General features: G+C 64.8%; 3 protein-coding genes across 3 annotated transcripts in view; 1 reads left to right on the top strand and 2 right to left on the bottom strand.

The window, feature by feature from the left end:
* Positions 1-267: 267 nt before the first annotated feature.
* On the bottom strand, positions 268-11400 carry SLC26A11 (solute carrier family 26 member 11). The gene is made up of 16 exons (XM_016206314.2): positions 11170-11400; positions 10277-10469; positions 9830-9915; positions 9385-9464; positions 8172-8314; positions 7565-7740; positions 6834-6906; positions 6576-6626; positions 5158-5218; positions 4102-4157; positions 3823-3963; positions 2912-3039; positions 2514-2613; positions 2001-2134; positions 1474-1546; positions 268-818 (listed from the first exon to the last, which is right to left on the bottom strand). Exons 1-16 carry the CDS (start codon positions 11398-11400, stop codon positions 727-729), a joined length of 1818 nt encoding a protein of 605 aa, XP_016061800.2. The 3' UTR covers positions 268-726.
* Positions 11401-12555: 1155 nt separating this feature from the next.
* Positions 12556-18534, top strand: SGSH (N-sulfoglucosamine sulfohydrolase). The gene is made up of 8 exons (XM_087826399.1): positions 12556-12652; positions 13442-13602; positions 14244-14349; positions 14600-14750; positions 15047-15203; positions 15488-15569; positions 16358-16561; positions 17157-18534. Exons 1-8 carry the CDS (start codon positions 12556-12558, stop codon positions 17714-17716), a joined length of 1518 nt encoding a protein of 505 aa, XP_087682525.1. The 3' UTR covers positions 17717-18534.
* The window catches only part of CARD14 (caspase recruitment domain family member 14), a 25126-nt gene continuing 23406 nt past the window's right edge, over positions 18125-19844 (bottom strand). Inside the window, exons 23-24 of the mRNA XM_087826398.1 lie at positions 18556-19530; positions 18125-18292 (exon numbers count right to left, since the gene is read on the bottom strand). Coding sequence (XP_087682524.1) covers positions 19323-19530 — 208 coding nt within the window. The 3' untranslated portion in view covers positions 18125-18292; positions 18556-19322. The remainder of the gene's footprint in view (positions 18293-18555; positions 19531-19844) is intronic.

Raw genomic sequence — 19844 nt, 5'->3', positions numbered from 1 at the left:
ACCACGGCACACGGTTCCAGGTGGCCACGGAAAACCACGTCTTCCCGATTTATTACCACAACAAATAACTCACAGTAGTGGCTGCGTGGGAACGAAGCTTAGAGCACCACCAGGACGGGGCCCCGAGGACGCGAGACTGAACACGCACCCGCATGCAGGGGGCTGGGGGCGGGGGCCCGGGGGACCGGAGTGCTCACCCACATGAACCAGGGGTGGTTTCCTGCAGTTTTTACAATAAGCATTTATGATTTTTACAAAAACACCAAAGCTATTACTTTTTTTTTAATTTAAAAAACACAAAATTATCTTTAGCAGACACGAGGTTGTTCAGTACAACGTGTTCCTCCCAGGACAGCACAGACACCGTCTTCGAGACCAGCACCCGCCGGGAGATGCGGCCCCACCCTTCCCCACCATCCCCGACGGTGCAGGGCTGCGAGGACTCCGCCTGAAGCAGGCCGACACCCCCACTCCTCCCTGTCACCCAGGGCCTTTCTAACCAGCTCTCTCCAAACCACTCTCCCCTAGATGGTGGGGAGGCAATGCTTCCATCACCCCAAAGGAAGCCGGGGAGGCCCACCTGCGAGTCTCTAGGCCCGTGTGCTCCTTCCTCCCGGGTCACGGGCTCCGGCTCCCCGAGACCCTCCTGCCAGTGCAGCATCCTGCCTCACAGCGACAGGAACCTTCTGCCACTCTCTCCAAATGTCAGCCGCCCCCGGTGGCCCGTTAGGCCTGTAACAGGGCGACCTTGAGCTCTGGGACAGAGTCGTCGCTGAAGTGGTAGGGCTGGGTCCCCGGTTCCTGACTCAGGTATCTCTCTGTAGGAAACACAACATTTTTAAGCGCTAAGCAAGTGAAGTGAGGCTGGGTCAGCGCAGAGTGGGGCTAAAGGCTGCATTTCAGGGTCCCCAGGTGGCACCCATGCCCATCATCCCCGCATCCCTTCCTGTACCACAGTGATCCTTTCTGACTGGTGGCTGCGCCCGTCTGTCACCCACCCCCGTGGAGGGGCGTCCGGGCTGCTCCTTCCAGCAACAACACGGGCGAATCTCAGGCGCCACATTAAGCTGAAGGAGCCGGACCCAGAGAAAGCCCTACACCCCCGTTTCCATGACGCTCTAGCAGAGGCAGGGCCGACTGTGGTGAAGAAGCAGGGCAGTGGCTCCCCCGCGGGGGCCACAGGAGAGGGACGGGGGCCGTTCTGGATGGATGGAATTGCCTACATCCCGCTTGGTGGACGCCCTGCGGGATCCCAAACTCACGTTTAAGATCTGTGCATCTCACCAAACGCAAACTGGGCCTCAACATAAGACATACACCCCGAAAAATAAAACCCCGGCGCCAAAGGTCCTGGCCCCACAATCAGACTCCAGCGTCCAACCCTCCTGTCTCCCGGAGCTGTCCGCCATCCCGACCCCCCAGTGTGGGCGCGCAGGCTGTCCTGGCTCTTTCCAGCCACTGGCCTGTACCCACCTGCCTCCTCCAGGGTGGGGAAGTGCTGGAGGCCCTTCAGGTCAGCGGACACCAGGATGCGGAGAACAGGCCCCTGCGGGCAGACAAAGGGAAGGGTAGATGCCAGCGCCAGGCAGGGACGCCTCTGCTGTGGCCCATGTGGCAGGCACCCCCGGCTCCCCACAGGCCGAGCTATGGTCTCTAACACAGTCCCTGGGTAGACACCACTTTCCCCCAATCAGGGACATGGAGAGAAGACTGTGCCCCGGGGGAATAGTGTTACGAGAAATGTTCTTAAATAAGTTTCTCTCCAAAGGACACAGAGACAAGTGCCCTGCAAACAGGACACAGAATGTAACTGTCACAAGAAAGCTCTACAGCCAGGCGCCGAGAGTTCGACGCGGGGCCTGCATCCTTGCTGTGTAACCTCAGGCAGGTTACTCGGCTTCTCTCAGCCTCAGCACCCTCCTCTCAACACAGGGATGGTGACAGGACTGGCCTCACGGGCTGGTTTGAGAGACAGGTGCCAGCTGTTTGGGGACGCCCACCTGCAGGCCGGCGAAGACGAGGGTGACGCCCTGCCGGCGGAAGTCGTCCAGGAGCTCCCTGAGCCCCAGCACCACGGTGTAGTCCACGCTGCAGACGCGGCTGCACTCCAGGATCGCACAGCACGGCGGGGACGCTGCGGGGACAGGCCCGTGCCGCTCAGCGAGGCCACAGGGCTCCGTCCCCAGCGGGAGGGCCAGGGGACCCACTACGACAGCCGCAGCTTCCCTCAGAGGGAGAACCAGCCCCTCTTCCCCCAAAACACCGACTCTCAGGAGAAGCAGGTCCCCAGGTGCAGGTGCTGGGGAGACACCACGCTGCTGGGGGCCGGGAATGCGAGGGGCGGGCCCGGCCAGGGACGCCGCTGAGACACCCCAGGCTCCTGCGCTCTAGTGGGCGAGCTCCTCCCCGACAGCCGAGGGCAGGGCCTCGGGGTCCTGGGAGCAGGCTGGGTACAGACGGGGCAGGGGGGCGCTCGGGGGTGACTGCAGCCAACCCCATCCTGGCCCACATACCTTCCAGGGCCCAGCTCACCAGCACCTCCCGGAGGGCCTCGGTGGCGGGAAAGTGCAGGCCGCTGACCGGCTGCACCACCAGCACCGGCTGCTCTGACACCTGGAGACAGGCGGGGGAGCCCGTGAGGCCTGGGGGCACGTCGGAGGGGGCAGCTGTGCCAGGCTGGGGAAATGGGCTGCAGAGCCAGCAGGAGCCCTTTCCCCACCCACCGCCCCCCACGCAGGGGACAGCTCGGCAGGTGAGCCCAGCCCACTAGCTGACAGGTCACTTGGCAGCACCTCGGGCCACAACCACACCTAGACCTTGAAACGCAGAGCCAAGGGGTCCTGCCCAGGGCTGGCTTCCCCCTCGGGCCCGAGGCAGCAGGTCCCCCGCGGGGAGGCCAGGGAGCCGGTACCTGGATCTCGGGTCTGGCCACGGAGTACAGGAGGATCAGCAGGGACACCAGGGTCCCAGCCAAGATGCCGTACTGCACCTCCCAGAAGCAGAACAGGAAGGTCACACTCAGAGGCAGCAGGTCCAGCCCTGGGGAGAGGGGGCGGCTGAGGGGGGCAGCACCCTGAGAGGTGGGGTGCGGCTGAGGGGCAGCTGAGACCTGCCTGCGGGGCCCAAGGCCCCGCTCTTTGGGAGGCGGAGGAAGGGACCTGGAGACAGGGACAGGCCTGGGGAGGGGCCAGGAGACCACATGACCCCCCCCAGACCACATGGGACGCCTCAGCCGAGGCTCGTGGCTTCTTGGAGCTGCAGGTGGCCTGGGGCACAGCGGGCAGGGTGGGGTCAGTCCCAGACTCAACCCCACACAGGCCCCCGCCCTGCCTGGGCCTCAGGGCTGCTCAGAGACGGGACACGGGACACACGAGGGGTCCTGGGACACCACAGGCACACAATCTGGTCAGGTTCCTCACGCGGTAACTCCGGGGGCGGGGTACCGACCAGAAACCACATGAGCTGCACAAACCCCTTAACTGCCCGGAGCAACGAACACTCGGTACATTAAAGGAACCGCTGGTTCGGCTGCTCCTCGGGATCCCGCTGCTCGTCCCTGATGACCATCCTCCCCCAGCAGGTGCCGGTGCAGGTGCAGAGGGGAGCGGGGAGAGGACAGGCGGGGGGCACCCAGCCTGTCCCCCACAGAGCTGGTTTAAGACGCTCCCGGAGGCCCGAGGACCTGGAGGAGGAGCCTGGCCCTCGGCCCCTTGTGACCCTCCCAGAACTACAGGAACCTCCAGCTACCACCAGCCACTGAGGTGCTGAGCAGGTGCTGGGGGACCATCGGGGCCTCGCGTGGACAGACGGGGAACCACATACTCTTCACGCGCCAGAGCGTGCGCACGATCTGGGCGTCGAACAGCGGGGCCACGGCCATGATGATGACAGCCGCCAGCGCGGCCTTCGGGATGTAGTAGAAGGGAGCCGTCAGGTAGTCCAGCGACAGCAACACCAGGACTCCTGCGGGGCGGGGACACCGCTGACCGGGGCCCTGCCACCCAACGCCCACCAGCGAGCAAGGAGCCGACTGCACCGCGATCTCCCCCCTCTCCCGCGTCACTGCCCTGGGCATCCGGGGCACCTTGTGGGGGTGCTCACCTGTCAGCAGGCCCCCTGCTGGGGTACATGCCCCCGACTGGGCGTTCACGGCCGTCCTGGAAGGCAACACAGACCTGTGAGTGGCCGTCAGAGCAGGGAGGTGTCGGTCAAAGAGGCAGCTGGTCTCCGGGGACAGGGGGACCAGAGCGGGACCACTGGGCATCCCCATGGCTTAGGAGGACAATGGCGCTTCAGGTGTGGCTGTGCCCTCAGAGGGCCTGTGGGGGCAGTGAGCACGTAAGAGAGGCCCTCGTCCACTCTGACGGCCCTTCTAAGGAGAGGAAACCAGGACACAGACACACCAGGATGGACACAGAGGGGCGACCACGTGGGGGACACAGCAAGAAGGCTCCGCCTGCCGGCCAAGGAGCGAGGCCTCCGGAGAAGCCGAAGCTGCCCTGCTCCCAGCTCCCGGCCCCCAGTGAGGAAATGAGCGTCCGTGGTTGAAGCCGCCGATGGTGGCCCTTTGTTACGGCGGATCCGGCAAGTAACACCCCCGACGAGGGGTCCCAGGGGGCCCTTGGGAAGGATGCTGGGTGCTTGCCTTTACGGAAAGATGCTGATGGAGCTGTCACCTGAGGGGATCCCACTTAACCCACACATTTGTCACGTACGCGGACACACACACGCGTGTGTACATCTGTGTGAGCAGAACCTTCAGAGAGGACACCAAACCCCAGGGGGGCTCCTCCGGGGAGAGGCCTGGACGGGAATTCTGCCTCCTTCCCAACCTGGCCGTGGCCTGTTTGGAGAGCCGCACTCACCCGAATGCCAGGAGCTCTCTGCCGAGCCGGCCCTTGGCCACGAGGACCACGAGGGAACCGTGACGTGACCCCAACAACCCTACAAGCCCGCCTCGTACGCGCCTCAACTACCCCAACCCCGACCTCGTGCCAACTGTCTTCCTCGAGGTAAAGCCCGTCTGCGCGTGTCCGTGGGAAGCCTTGTCACCGTTCGCACAGCCGGGGAAGCTGATCTGGGAGCCGGACAGGGCCCTCTGGCCAGGGCCAGGACCCCCCCCCCCAGAGTAACAGAGAACAGAAGGCCGGGACTCACCGTCCAAAGCTGCCGGTGACCGGGAAGGAAGAAAAGAGGGAGCCCAGGACGTTGGTGAGGCCTGGAAACAGAATGGGGCCGAGGTTTATCTGGGAGGGAAGGGGCACAAAACGGGGGAAAGCCAGATGGGAGGTGGCGGGGGGCAGGTAAACCAGAAGGAAACAGGAAGATAAGAGGCCCGAGGAACCCCAGGGGACGTCCCATTCCTAGCGCTCGCTGGGAAAGAGGAAGACACCAAGCTCCCCGAGGTGGGCGCTTGCCTTTCAGCCTGCGGGAGTTAAACCGCCTTCCTCCCGCTGGAGAGCGAGAGAGGGAGAGGGGGAGAGGGCCCCACCTCCCAGGGGGGAGGCGGGGAGCAAGGCGAGTGCTCACAGACGGGGCCCCAGTGGCTGCCGTCCGCCCGACTCCACGTGGAGGGGCTGGTCACGGCTGGTCACTGCTGGTCACGGCTGGCGGCGCCGACTAACCCACGCTGGACAGACCCCACGCCTGGGCCTGGCGGGGACCTAAGACCCAAGCTCGCTGGCCCACGTCTGGACCAGGGCTCCTTGTGCCCTGACACGCGGTATCCTCAGGAGAGGATCTGGTGTCGTTTGTAGAAACGCGAGGGAGATGCTCTGGAGCTTTTCCTGGCAGGCGCACGGGGAAGTCGCAGGCTTTCTCTGTCTGGGGTGAGCGACTCCCGGGCCACCCCGATTCCACCGACCAACTAGGCAAAACCCTGTTCACCGGGAGCTCAGAGAGCAGCACTGGCTCCACGCCCTTTGCTGGGGTCCCAACCGCTGCCATGAAGGTGTCCTGTGGAAGTGCCTGGTGGGCCCCCTTTGGAAGGAACCCAGCCGTGCCCCCCTTGTGAGGGGTAGGAAGGAAAGGCAGGAAGGCCTGGCACCCAAGAAATTAAAAGCAGTTGTGGTGACCGAATTTAAAATTCATGCCACGGTCTCAAAATGAACCACCACGGAGGCCAGAGGCATGAAAACAAAAGAAAACACAGTGTGACGCCTGGCACAGGCCCCTGCACCGCCAGGCAGCCCAGGGCCGCCGGAGGCTCCCCCACCCACCTGCCCAGCCCGGAGGTGGGATGCCCTCCAATCAGAAGCTCACGAGTGTCTGCCCGGCCACATTCTCCAGCAGCCTGAGCCCGAGGAGCACCGCCCTAGGCACTCCCTGGCATAAAACAGGCCGCAGGCCTCAGGGCCCGGGCTCAGCAGGCGCGCAGGGGGTTTCCATGAGCACAGGCGCCAGGTGCCGGCTCCCTACTTGGAACAGGTCCACCGAGCCTCGCGGGGGTCTGAGGACGGATCGATGCTAAAACTGCCACAGGGCCCCCCGGGCCACCTCTGCTCCCTGCCCCTCAGGGTGACCATCCCTACCATCGGCCCCGCCCAGGCCGCGTGAGAGCGAAACGGGGGTCTCACCGATGGACAGCAGCTCCTGGTTGGCGTCGACGCGGTAATTACTCTGAGACGCTAAAGAGAAGGGGCGATGAAGACGCAGCCACTGGATAAATGACCTCACTAGGAAAACGCCCATGAAATGAAAAAACAAGCTACAAGCTCCCCCCCGCGTGACTCAGTTTTGTGAACAAGCGTGAAAACGCACGTAAGACCCACACATACACGCAGGTGTACGCGGGTTTGTCTGCGAGCATCAGGAGGCAAAAGCAGGCATCTTACCAAAGGACTTGGCCACGGCGATGCTCTCCAGGAGGCCCATGAGGGGCACCACGGCCAGCCCGGCCCCCATGTCCTGAGAGGGGAGAGAGGGGCAGTGGGTGACCCTTGGGGGAGGGAAGGACTCCTCGCGAACGTCCGTTCTGAAGGCTTCCCCTTCCCACGCCCAGAGTCGCACCAAATAACAGTTTGTAACATGTCTGGCTCCCATCTTTCCTTTTTCCGGTTACCTTTTTTGAGGGGGGGGATTTGGGGGGAACTTGGAATCTACGTCTTATACTTTCACTCATCTTGTTCACTACTTAGGAAACTTCCCGTGTTGCTTTGAAGCCGGTTGCCCTCCCTCAGGTCCTAAAAGCCAAGGCAGACGCCGGCCCCCCCGCACCCGGTGGACCAGGCGCGTGTGGTCCGTCTGCGGGCTGGGAGCTCCCACACTCGAGGCGGCCTCTCCCGCTCGTACGAGGGGACACAGAAAACTCCAGCTTTGCCAGGGTGCACAGTGGCAGGAAGACCCCTGGGCTCAAGGTGGAAAAATAAACCTGGGGTCCCCTGAGGCTGGACCCAAGCTGGAATTCTTTCCTGCCGGTTCCTGTGCCCAGAGACACCCCTCCCCGAGGACTCAGCAGTCCCAGCTGAGGTCGGAGCTCCCCGCCACCAAGCGGACGCATCAGGGAGACAGGCCCAGGCCGAGAGGACACCGCAGCTCAGGCCTGGCTCCGTCCATGGCCACCCACCTGGACCATATCAGTGAAGGAGACTGTCCCGTTGGCAGTGGTCAGTGAGAAGGGCGGGGTCTGCACTGGAGGGAGGCCCTTGACTATCTTCCCAGTTAGAAGGAAAGGCTGGTACCCACTCAGTTCGAAGGAGTACGCCATCACGGCGGCAAAGAAGACCACCAGGGCGTTGCGAGCTGGGACAGGTGGAGAGACCTGGGGTGACACCTGGCTCCTCCCGGTAAGGAGCAGAGGACCCCGCCCCAGCCACGGCCCCTTACCCTCCACCCTGGGAAATGGTGCGGATTGAAACCCCCCCACGGTACCACGAACCCAGACACGTGGAAGATGCAAAGCAGGGAGCAGAGGGGGAAGCCCACAGGCCCACCCAGGGCCAGTACCCATGTCCTCTACAGGTCACCACTGACCGCCCAGCCCACAGCACAGCTGAGACCTGCTCTGAGACCACATGTCCCAGGACAGTTCTGTGCAGGAGCAGAGCAGAAGTAGGTTCCGAGTCAGGGCCTGAGAATCTGCATTTCCCACAAGTTCCCGGGGCACCCCCAGGAGCTTGTCCAGGTCGCGCAGCACAGCGGTGGGAGCGGGGCCTCAGGCAGAAGGCCCTCACCTGTGGTGGCTGTCCACACCAGCCCGTGGCTGAGTCGTGCACTGAGGGGCATCTCGGGGTGGATGGGGGGCATGTGGTGGCGCAGCAGCTTCAGCAACAGCAGCAGCAGCAAGGAGATGAGCCCCATCGCGAGGTCGCCCACCCTGCGGACAGACGCCGGTCACCGTCACCGCCTAGCCTGGCCAGTGGCACACGCCCTCTGGCCTACAGGCGACGCTTCTGTGGGAAAGCTTTCTCTCACTCGCTCTTTTGGCTTTTTCTTAAGAAATCTGCACCCCTGTTCTATTTCAATTTTTTCCCCCAAAACTCAGTAAGTACACAGGTCCGACCACCACGGCAGCGGGGCCCCACGCTCACGTTCCCAGTCGTGTGGTTCTCTGGGCTCCACAGGCCTGTCCTAGAAGGTTCCCTTCCGACAGCCTGTGTTGTTCCCCCTCCGGTCAGGCTCCACTTCTTTCTCTTTTTAAAATATGTATGTGCGGTTTTTTGTATTGATTTCAAAGAGGAAGGGAAACAGAAACATCAATGATGACATAAAGTCACTGATCGGCTGCCTCCTGCACGCCCTTTGCTGAGGATCGAGCCCCCAACCCGGGCATGTGTCCTGACTGGGAATCGAACCATGACCTCCTGGTTGATGCCCAACCGCTGAGCCACGCCGGCCGGGCAGGTCAGTTTCCATTTCCGACTCCCACCAGCTGCATGTCCCGGGTCACAGTGCGGCCAGCCCCCGGGAGCCTCAGCAGATCCGAAAGGGAGGAGATGGTCACAGGTCCCTGCTCCCTCCGGGCCTCAGCACTGCTCTCCCTGCCCCGTCCCTCCAGCACCGGCACCTGTGGGCATCTGCCTGCCTCGTGCCCTGTTCTCTCCCGCACTGAACCGTGAACCTTCTGAGAGGCTGCCTTGTTCTCCCCTATGACGCGGTCTCTTCCCACGGCTACCACCCGAGACAGCTCTGCACAGGGTCACGCCAACCGGCCCTCAGGCTGCCCAGAGCAGACCCCTGACCCCTCACCCCTCCAGGAGCTCCTGACTGAGTCAGCATGCCTGGGCGGCCGACTCCGGGGCGACGCTGACAGTGCTGCCCTGGGGACCCGTTTGAGCAAGTCCCCAGAGGGTGGAAGAAGCCCGGCCTGGGAGTGGAAGGGGTGGGGCCAGAAGCAGGGTCTGGAAGAGCTTCCCTGTGGGAGGCAGGGGACAGCCCACAGGATACCTGGTCTCTCCGAGGCTGCGGAAGATGTGGTCCACCTGCAGGATAAACTGTCTGGGGATGTGCTGTAGTCCCAGCAGGTTCTGTCCGGACACAGGGGCTCTGATTAGACGGCCTTCCCCAAACACAGGGGCCCTTCCCGGGGACCACCTGCCCATTCCCTAAGTCCCCCAAGATGGGTCAAAGTCATCCGCAGGTGAAAGGACGTTTCACAACATTTGGGGGTCAATGACACACCTTTGGAACTTATTTTCATTTCCGGGGGAAATCACTCTGGACAATCTCAAAGCAAGTCACCCGGTGCCCTAGTCAGGGGTCGGGCCCAGCTCGGCCTCGCAGGCCCTGCTGTAACTGGTTCATACCCACATCCATCACTGAGCACCCTGCCCCCAACAGGCAGACCCCACCACCACTGGCCAGAGGCTGCGTCCGCCACTCGGAGGCTCACCTTGATCTGCCCGAAGCCAATGGTGACGGCAGCAGCCGAGGTGAACCCTTTGATAACGGGGCAGGAAATGAAGTCCAGCAGGAACCCTGGTGGGTGGGCCAAGAGGGACACTGTGCTGGTCCCGGAGGACACGGGTGGACGTGGGCTGGGAGAGGGGCTGTAGGTGGGACTGGGGCTGAGTCTGGTTTGGAGGGCAGGGAGGGGAGGCTAGGGTCTGAGGTGCTGGGCCCTGCTCCAAGGGTCCTGGCTCCTAAGCAGAACAGGATGGCGCTGGGGGCTGAGGGCACCCCCACCCCACCCTCACAGGGACAGCCCTTGAAATGCAAAGAGAACGTTGAGGGCAGGACATCTCCAGGAGGCAGGTGCCCAGTTCCCCGGGAAGAGCAGAACTGCAGGCCCGCCCCCCCCCCCCCCCCCCCCCCACGGAAGGCAGGCCCAGAGCCTTACCCAGGCCCAGGAACCTCATGGCTAACTGAATGCAGCCCGACAGGAAGGCCAGCAGCACGGCGTAGGCAGGCTCGTGGAAGGTGTAGGTGGAGACCAGGAGGGACATGATGGCCGTGGGACCCAGAGTCACATCCCGGGAGGTGCCCAGGAATAAATACACGAAGCACCCCATGAACGCAGAGTAGAGGCCGTACTGTTGGGGAGACAGAGCAGTGAGCATCCAGGAGGCACGCTTGCGGGGTCCCTGGTGTCGCCGTCTGAGCACAGGGACCTGTGGACTCAGGGCACACAGGCAGGGACACCACTCACCTTCAACCCTCACCCAAGGGTGTTTTTCCCACTGCTTTTCACAGAGAGTAGAGAGAGAGAAACATCATTGATTGGCTGCCTCCTGCACGTGCCCCAGCCAGGCCGGGGATCGAGCCAGCAACCGAGGTACATGCCCCTGGCTGGAACTGAACCCGGGACCCTTCAGTCCGAGGGCTGACGCTCTAACCACTGAGCCAAACTGGCCAGGGCTGCTCACCCTCTCTGACCCATGGGTCCGACCTGCAATGATTAGGGACCTCGATCCACCTGCCTTCGATGCCACAAAAGCCTGTGTTGACGTCTGGGTCTGAGGAACCGCCCTTCCGCGAGCGTCTCGGGACCCCAGCCACCCCAGCACCAGCTCGGGGCCTGGGGGCAGCGTGACCGCAGCAGTCCCGGGGCCCATCTGCCCAAAGGCAGCCCCGGGCTCTGGATGTAAACCAGGGCCTCTGGGTCCCGTGGGGCAGAGCCCGGGGTGTCCCCCTCGCCCGGAGGTGATACTATGCACCTCTACTGGGCTTCTGGGCAGGCCGCGGTGTGGAGGGGTGCGGGGGGCGGCGGGGGGCAGCGGGGAGAGGCCTCACCTGGGGAGGGAGTCCAGCCACCTCGGCGTAGGCCAGCGCCTGAGGGATGACCGTGAGCGCCACCGAGAGCCCAGCGATGAAGTCCATCTTCAGCCAGTGCACGGAGTAGTGGGGCAGCCAGGCCAGGATGGGCAGCCACTTGCGCAGGGCGGCCCGGGAGCAGCAGGCCATGGGCGCCAGGCCTGGGGGCCAGGGCGGGAGGTGCCCCATCGCCCTCACAGAGGAGGCCATGCCTGCGGGGCTGGGGGGCGCAGACCAGCCGTCAGGGCGCGGGTTTTGGAGAACCCGCAACAGCGCAGGGTCTCGGGAGCGTCAGGGACAGGGCGCGCGTCCCCGCCCCCGGGGGTGTTAGTGGGCGGGTTACATCCCACCACCTGGCTGGTCTCAGAGGAAGCCCTGCAAAGGGCGCCTCCCCCTATGGGGGCCCCCCTGGGGTCCCATCCTCCCCTCCCTGCTCACCGCCCCCGCCCGCCCCCGCAGGTGCCCCCTCTAAGCCCAGGACAGCGGCTCCGAAACGCTGATTAATTACACCCCAGGGCCCTGCTCCCGGGAGAATGTTTCCCGTTTTCACTCCTCCCCAGGGGCTCCACCTGGGAGCGGTGCGCCGAGGGCGGGGTGCCCCGGGCACCCTCTCCTGGCTGGCGGGCTGCGGTGGGGCCCTGGAGGCCCCGCGGCCCCGGGTTTTCCTAGTGCGCACCTCGGGGGCTCCACCCACCAGACAGACTGCGGCGCGGGTGGGGGGGTCGCCCTTCCGAGGCTGCGCGCGGCCCGACCCCCACCTGTGGCATTGGCCCCGACCCCCACCTGTGGCATTCGCACCCCCAGAGGGGCCCCAGGGCTCCGGTGGGTTCTGGAGAAGCGCCAGCGGCCCCTCCGCTAATTCCAAGTGCGCAGCGCCCTGCGGGGCCGCCCCGCTCCCCGGCCCGCGGGGCTGCTCTGGGCAGGACCCGCCCCCCCGACCCCTGCACCCCCCCAAACCCCGACCCTGACGTCTACCGACGGGGACCCCACACCGGCGGGCGGTCCCCAGGAGGACCGAAGGCTGCAGGGCCCCGGGAAGGGACGCCGTGGGCGGGGAGCTGGGGGTCCCCGCGCCAGGCGCCCGCACCCTCGGGCCCCGCGCCGCCCGCCGCGCCGGCTGCGCCCCGCGACCCCGGCCCGCCCCCGGCCCCCTCGCGCACCCCACCCGCCGGGGCCTCACCGGGGCCGCAGCTCCGGGTCTCCCCGCGTCGCCGCAGCGGGTCCGCAGAACCGCGCGGGGAGCGGGCGCGGGGAGCGGGCGTCCTGGGCGGGGCCGCGCGCCCCGTGACCGGGGGGGCGGGGCCTGGCGTCACGTGCCCGCGGGCGGGCGGGGCCCGAGGGTGCCGGCCGGCGGGAGTGGCCGCCATGCGCGCCCCGGGGCCGGTCTGCTGGGCGCTGCTGCTCGCCCTGGGGCTGTGCCGCGCGCGCCCCGGGCGCCCCCGCCACGTGCTGCTGATCCTCGGTGAGTGGCCCCCGCCCCGCCGGGTCGCCCCAGCGGCGCGCGCTCGCCCCCCGGCGGCCAGTGTTGGCCCGGCCGCCCGACGCCCTCCGCTGCCCGCACCCCTCGCGGTCGGCGCCTGGAGAGGGAGGCGGGCGCCCCGCGCCCAGCACCCCACCGCTGCCGCCGGCCCTGACCCTGCACCCCGCCCGGCCCGGAGCCCTGACCTCGGGGTCCGCGGGTCCCCGAGGAGGGGCCGGTGCCCGAGTGCCCAGAGGCGGGCGGGCGTGTCCTGGGCTCTCGCCTCCTCCCCGGCGGCGTTTCAGGCCCCAGAGCTCTGAGGGTCATCCCTGCTCGCCCCCGTCCCCGGCCGCGGAAACTCGGGTCCTCCAGCGCCCTGCTGCTCCGAGACTTCCCCTGTCACGAGGCAACCCCGTTCTTTCCCTCTTGAGGTCTGGCGCTCTGCCCGGGCCACTCTGATTAACCCTGTGGTCTGTGGCCGCGCCCTTCAGCTACTTGCCCCATGACCGGCTCTCCGCTGAGGGGCTCCCGTCAGCTCCCCAGCCCCCCCGGGGACACCGCTGGAGAACCTGCCGGCCCCACGCAGCCCCTTCGGGCCTGCCTGCGAACGAGCCCACCTGGGTGCACGCCCACCTAGTGCCCTGCCTGCGGACGTGCCCACCCGCTTTCCACACAGGCCTGGTAGCGGGCCTGGTAGCCTTGCCCCTCCAGGCCCCAGGCCTGCTGCCCTCCCACTCCTGGCCCCTGCTTTACCCTGCCCCCCGTGTCCTCTGTGTCTCCCACGGTCCTCAGCGGATGACGGGGGCTTTGAGAGTGGCGCCTACAACAACAGCGCCATCGCCACCCCCCACCTGGACGCCCTGGCCCGTCGCAGCCTGGTCTTCCGCAACGCCTTCACCTCGGTCAGCAGCTGCTCTCCCAGCCGCGCCAGCCTCCTCACTGGCCTGCCCCAGGTGAGGGTCCCCGACCTGGTGGAGGGGAGCCCGCCCCTGGTCGCGTGCGCCCCCGCTACCCCCGGCCTCACCGAGATGTGCTCGCCCCACGGCCCCCATGGCGTTAGCGTGTGGTGAGCAGGTGTGCCCTGTGCCACCCCGAGAGGCTGAGCCTGCGAGTAGGAGCCTCCGTAGGTTGGGGGCCTGTGGCCGGAGCACAGACCCCTCCCGAAAGGTTCCCAGGCAGCTGTGGGCCGGGCAGCGGTGAGGAGGGAGCTGGTCCCTATCAGCGGACGTCTTTCTGGTTAGAGGTTTTATCACGTTCCGTGACCTCTGCTACGTTATTAAACAGCCGGTTACTAGAAAGAGCTCTGCAGCCGTCTCGCGTCCCTCCACGTGTGCTCGTGAGAGAAGAGTTGCAAAGCAGAGGAGCAAAGAGGAGATAGTGAAAGCCACCCCTGTTTTGGGGGTGCCTCCTCCCGCCTCCTATTTCCTGCTGCAGCCCCAGGGAGGGACCTGTCGTGGGGGAGGCGTGAGAGGGTGCTGGCCACCCGAAGGCGAAGCCGGCCGTGGGGGCGGGGTGGTGAGACTGGGGAGAGCAGGGGCAGGCCCCCCGAGTGAGTGGTTGGGGCCCGCCCTGGCTCACGCGTCCCTGCCCGCAGCATCAGAACGGGATGTACGGCCTGCACCAGGGCGTCCACCACTTCAGCTCCTTTGACGGGGTGCGGAGCCTGCCGCTGCTGCTACACGGAGCCGCCGTCCGCACAGGTGAGGGGCTTCCCGCCACAGGCCCCGGAGGGGTGGGCCCTGTCTGAGCCCCCCTCAGCCCTGTGTCGCCCACTCTGAGCACCGGTCCCCAGGCATCTGGGCCTCCTGGCTGGGTCTGTGAGAATAAGGGTCTGGGCTGCCTCCGTGGAGGCCATGGCAGGGTGCAGGGTGCAGAGCTGGGGGCAGGGGAGGGAGCAAGGGGTGTAGGAGACCTTGGAAGGGGCTCGGGACAGGCCTCTCTGGTCTCCAGGCATCATCGGGAAGAAACACGTGGGGCCGGAGACCGTGTTCCCCTTCGACTTCGCGCACACGGAGGAGAACGACTCCGTTCTCCAGGTGGGGCGGAACATCACCAGAATTAAGCTGCTGGTCCGGAAGTTCCTGCAGACAGGGGACAGCAGGTGCGGGGAGGGTCCCTGCCCCCTTACCCTCCCTCCGGTGGCCAGTTAACACAGGACGCACACCCCAGAATCTTTGAGATTCCCCGGACAGTGGCGTGGGGGTCAGGGAGAAGGTTCCAGACACTCAGGTTAATCGGGTCAGAGGAAGAGGGGACATGGGGAAACTGAGGCAGTGAGGAGTCCAGGAGACTCAGTCAGGGAGAGTAGGCAAAGCCGAGGGGGGTGTTCCTTCCTGAAGGATGGGCCCCCCCAGGGTCGAAAGCCAGGCCTCAGCACTCGCGCCCCTCCCTGTGCAGGCCTTTCTTCCTGTACGTGGCCTTCCACGACCCTCACCGCTGCGGCCACTCCCAGCCCCAGTACGGGACCTTCTGTGAGAAGTTCGGCAATGGGGAAAGCGGCATGGGGCGGATCCCTGACTGGACCCCACAGATCTACGCCCCACAGGACGTACAGGTGGGAGAGCGCCTCCCGTGAGCTCCCAGCCCCGGCCCCAAGTGTGTGACTTAGCAGAAGTGACCCTTGGACTCACTGGGCCCAGGTCCCCATCTGTGGGGCCTGCAGAGAGACGTGTAAGGACGTCTCCAGAATGGTGGATTTGGGGGCTAATCCAGTCACAGGAGGGGGAGGGATTTCAGGCCCTGGGCGGACACCAGCACGTCCACTTTCTGCCCCAATTCGAGGGCTGGATACCCGTCCCTCCAGCCTCTAACTTTGACTCTCCGCCCGCCTGCCCTCAGGTGCCTTACTTCGTCCCCGACACCCCGGCAGCCCGGGCTGACCTGGCCGCTCAGTACACCACCATCGGCCGGATGGACCAAGGTGGGTCCGGGGCCCTGGCGGCGGGTGTGCCACGGCTTGGCCAGGAGTCTGAAGTCACGGGGTCGGCAGGGCCCTGCTCCCTCCAGGGAGATTCCTTCCTCGCCTCTTCCCGCTTCTGGGGGCCCAGGCTTCCTGGGCTCGTGGCTGCATCGCTCGGGCTCTGCCACTATGGCCACGTGGCCCCCTCTGTGTCTCCTCTGTGTCTCCCCTCTTATCACTTGTCATGGGATTCAGGGCCCAGCTGGGTACTTCTGGATGATCTCATCTTAACATTGATGACAATTACATCACTCAAAACCCTCTTTCCAAATAAGATCACATCCACAGGTTCCGGGTAGACGTACATTTGGGGGGACCACCTTCACCCACTGCTGGAGGTTGGTACCTTCATCACCTCCCTGCCGGGGCCCTTAGTTCACAGTGACCTGGGAGGGGGTGTAGAGGAACACTTGTCTCTGGCCCCTGCCCAGGACTGTCCCACCAGTCTCACAGGGAAGACATGAGGTTCCAGAAGACACAGAAGCCAGCATATGGCAGCCAGCAGCTGTGCGGGGCGACATGGATGTGCTGGGGGACGGCCGGCGTCCCCGGAGGGGAAGGGAGGGCTCGGGTGGAGGCCCTGCAAGGACAGGGCGCTGGGCGCAGTGTTGGGCTAGAGGCCCAGGCTGGTGGGAAGGACAGTGCGTGTCCAGCGGCCGGATGAAGGAGCGTGTGAGAGCACGTGTTCGGCCTATTCCGGCATCTCCCGTCTGCCTGCAGCTGAGCTGTCCCCCCTCCCCGCCCTGCAGGGATAGGGCTGGTGCTCCAGGAGCTGCGGGCAGCCGGCGTCCTGAACGACACCCTGGTGATCTTCACCTCCGACAACGGGATCCCCTTCCCCAATGGCAGGACCAATCTGTACTGGCCGGGCACTGCGGAGCCCTTGCTGGTGTCGTCCCCAGAGCACCCACAACGCTGGGGCCAGGTCAGCGAGGCCTACGTGAGCCTCCTAGGTATGGCTCTGCAGCTCACGGGGAAGGGGGGCAGCTGATGCAAATAGTGGCACCACCACGTCCAGACTGCTCTGCACCCACTACCTTATGTGGTTCCCACACTACCTGGGTGAGGAAAGGACCCCCGTTCTACAGTGAGGCTCACCCAGAGTGCCTGACCCAGTAGATCGGAGGTGGGGCCTGGGGATTTGCATCTCTGACATGGCCCTGGGAGATCCTGATGCCGCGGCCCCAGGGACCCCGCTTTGAGGTCAGGGCAGCAGCACACTTGAGCCCTGCAGCTTGGGGCCCACACACGTCTCCCTTTGGTCCCAAAGTACAGGTGGGGAACACTGTGGCCACGGCCCAGAACAGTTGAGCCCAGTAGGGGCTTCCTCACTGGTCCGAAGGGTTTTAGAAGGACCCTGAGTGTCATCATTAGAGGCGTGCCCAGGGAGCAGGCAGCAGGGACAGGTGTCGGGCCCAGGATCCCCTCCCTGTTGGTTACATCATGTGTGAGGTGGCTGCCAGCTCTCCGAGTGGCTTGGACTCAGGCTTTGGGGGGAGGGGACCTGGCACCTCGCATGGCCGGGTGCTGACCCTGCCTCCTTTGCAGATCTGACGCCCACGGTCCTGGACTGGTTCTCCATCCCCTACCCCCGCTACGCCATCTTCGGCTCGAAGACTGTCCAGCTCACTGGCCGGTCTCTCCTGCCAGCGCTGGAGGCGGAGCCCCTGTGGACCACCGTCTTCGGCAGCCAGAGCCTGCACGAGGCCACCATGTTCTACCCCATGCGCTCCGTGCAGCGGGGGGCCCTCCGCCTCGTGCACAACCTGCACTTCAGGATGCCCTTCCCAGTGGACCAGGACCTCTACGTCTCGCCCACCTTCCAGGACCTCCTGAACCGCACCACCGCCGGCCAGCCCACGGGCTGGTACAAGGACCTGCACCAGTTCTACTACCGGGCGCGCTGGGAGCTCTACGACCTCAGCCAGGACCCCCACGAGACCCAGAACCTGGCCAGTGACCCGCGCTACGCCCAGGTGCTGGACCTGCTCCGGACCCAGCTGGCCAAGTGGCAGTGGGAGACCCACGACCCCTGGGTGTGCGCACCCAACGCAGTCCTGGAGGAGAGGCTCTCACCCCAGTGCCGGCCTCTCCACAATGAGCTGTGAGCACCCCGGGCACAACCAGTTTTGGGCAGTGACCACAGCCCTCCGTGTCCATCCAGGGAGGGCTCTCTCACATGTTGGCCTCATTCGCGCCTCTGCTGGGAGAGGAGTAGAGGGAGTGTGCCCAGCCCCCCCCAACTCGTGGCACAGGACATCACTGTCCCTGTGTCTGTGTCCCAGCACAGGAATCCCAGGGGGGACCTAGGACAGGGTGGGATTGCAGCCCTTGCCAGGTGAGGGTGGTCTGGACCAGGGGTCTTGTTTTCTGGGTTGGTATCCTGGGCTCGACCCTTCTCCTCTAGGAACCACAGGTGTCCCTGTGCCCTTCTCGCGGGAGGAGACCAGGCCTCGTGTGCCACGTGGGTGGTGGGTGGGCCCAGATCCCACTCTGGGGGCGCAGTATTGACTTGATAACTCTGGCTCTGAGGAAACCTTGGAAAGAGCCACGGTCAAGTTCCCGGCCCAGGCTGGGTTTCCACTGGGCCACCAGTTCCCAGCAGGCCCAAATGATGGGTTTGATCCTGTGGTCATCCACCTTCTCATGTCCAGGGTTGAGGTCCCCACCCTCAGGCTGGTTCCCTGTGTGGAGGACACGTAGGTCTGCTGTGGACGCTGCTCCTGGAATGTCCCAGAACCGCCTGCCCTGCCCACCCTAGAAGCAGAGGCTGCACCTGGGAAAACGCGGGAAGGGGGCTTTCACCCTCGATGGGGGTCCTTCGCCCCTCCCTCCCCATCAGCTCCGTCCTGGAGGCATAGAGAGCCAGGGGCCAGAACACTGTAAAAGCTTATTTTAATAAAACGCACCAAAGCCCTCTTCTGAACTAGTTCATGGCAATGCCCACCTGAGTTCCAGAGCAGCTTCCTGGGCACTCAGATTTGGGGCCGCTGCTGTTCAATGACATTCAGTCTGGGGGGGTCCTGGGGACCCTGCCTGAGCCCTGGAGCTGGAGTCAAGGTGGCCTGAGATGGGCCTGGGTGGGACTCCGGGCAGAGGGTCAGTTCCCGGTCCTGGGAGGAGCCCAGCCGGCACCCTGTGGAGAAGACTGTGAGGTCCCTGGGCCAGGACACTGTTTCCATCACTTGGAGACGATATTCAGGGGTAAATAGTCTCTGTAAACAGGAGTGACTGAGGCATCTCAATAGTGAGAAGCAGAGAACAGCCAGGGCTACATGAATCCCAAACCCACTGAGGTGGCGGCTGGCAGCCCTGGTGGCCCCCAAGGTCATGCCCCTGCCCAGAGCAGAGGTACAAGCTCACCTAGAGCCCTCTGACACACTGAAATACAAAAGGAAGTGCAGTGGTCAGTCCGATGGGCAGTTGTCTGAAGACATCCAGACTCAGCTCTGGGGAGAATGCCAAAGACACCCCATGTGGGAACGTTCTCAGGGTGTCCAGTTCAGACCATGCCCAGGCCTGGTGAGGTGAGGGGAGGTCGTTTTAACAGAAATGAGAAGACAGTTTGCCCATTTGTGACCTGCACGTGGTGAGGTTCATGGTCAGACTCCAGTGAGAGGGGAGCCAATGGGAGCTTGTACGGCGAGCACCCCAAAGCTGTGCCTGCGAGGCCCATGCTCAAAGGTCCACGCATCCTGGGAGAGGACGTGGGCATCAGCAGGGGCTCGGCTCGGTCCACACGACCTTCTTCTGTTCGTCTGAGATGGCAAAGCGGACGCTGCCAAGCAGGCTGTCCAGGTCGCTCCAGCCATCGGGGGCCAGGCTGCAGTAGGGACAGGGCATTCTGTCCAGCTCACCCTCCTCCTGCCTGCTGGCCTCCAGGAGCTGCTCCTCTGAGGTGCCCAGCCGCTGCAGGGCCTTCCTGCAGGGCCAGAGATGGTGGGGCGGGCTCAGGGAGAGTAGGGCCCACTGCCCAGGGCAGGCCCCAGGGAGCTGGCCCTGGCTCAGGATTCTAGGGGACCTAATGCCCCTGGATGCAGGTGGCCAGTTTCAAGGGGTCCACGAAGAGGCACAACCCCAGGTGACATGGCTGGGTGGAGCCAGGTGTCTAGTTTACAACCTCATTTGTCACATTATAAAGGGCCACAGGACCTCTGGGTTTGTCCCCAGCCATAAACCAAGTCATGGTCTTAGCATGGTCCTCAGCCACCGTGGACACTGCTCCATGTGCTCCAG

The sequence above is a fragment of the Miniopterus natalensis genome, chromosome 17 (genome assembly GCF_054644295.1).
Source record: "Miniopterus natalensis isolate mMinNat1 chromosome 17, mMinNat1.hap1, whole genome shotgun sequence".
In the NCBI taxonomy this organism is placed as follows: Eukaryota; Metazoa; Chordata; class Mammalia; order Chiroptera; family Miniopteridae; genus Miniopterus; species Miniopterus natalensis.
Note: the sequence above shows the minus strand (reverse complement) of the source record. Positions and strands in the feature narration are given on the sequence as shown.

Excerpts from the sequence above, each read along its gene's own strand:
- SGSH (XM_087826399.1), top strand. The coding sequence starts at position 12,556 with ATGCGCGCCCCGGGGCCGGTCTGCTGGGCGCTGCTGCTCGCCCTGGGG. Across the intron at positions 13,603-14,243 it reads TCCTCACTGGCCTGCCCCAG|CATCAGAACGGGATGTACGG; the intron begins GTGAGGGTCCCC and ends CCCTGCCCGCAG. Across the intron at positions 14,350-14,599 it reads CGGAGCCGCCGTCCGCACAG|GCATCATCGGGAAGAAACAC; the intron begins GTGAGGGGCTTC and ends TCTGGTCTCCAG.
- SLC26A11 (XM_016206314.2), bottom strand. The coding sequence starts at position 11,400 with ATGGCCTCCTCTGTGAGGGCGATGGGGCACCTCCCGCCCTGGCCCCCA. Across the intron at positions 10,470-11,169 it reads TGGCTGGACTCCCTCCCCAG|TACGGCCTCTACTCTGCGTT; the intron begins GTGAGGCCTCTC and ends TCTCCCCAACAG. Across the intron at positions 3,040-3,822 it reads CACGCTCTGGCGCGTGAAGA|GGCTGGACCTGCTGCCTCTG; the intron begins GTATGTGGTTCC and ends CCCTCTCCCCAG.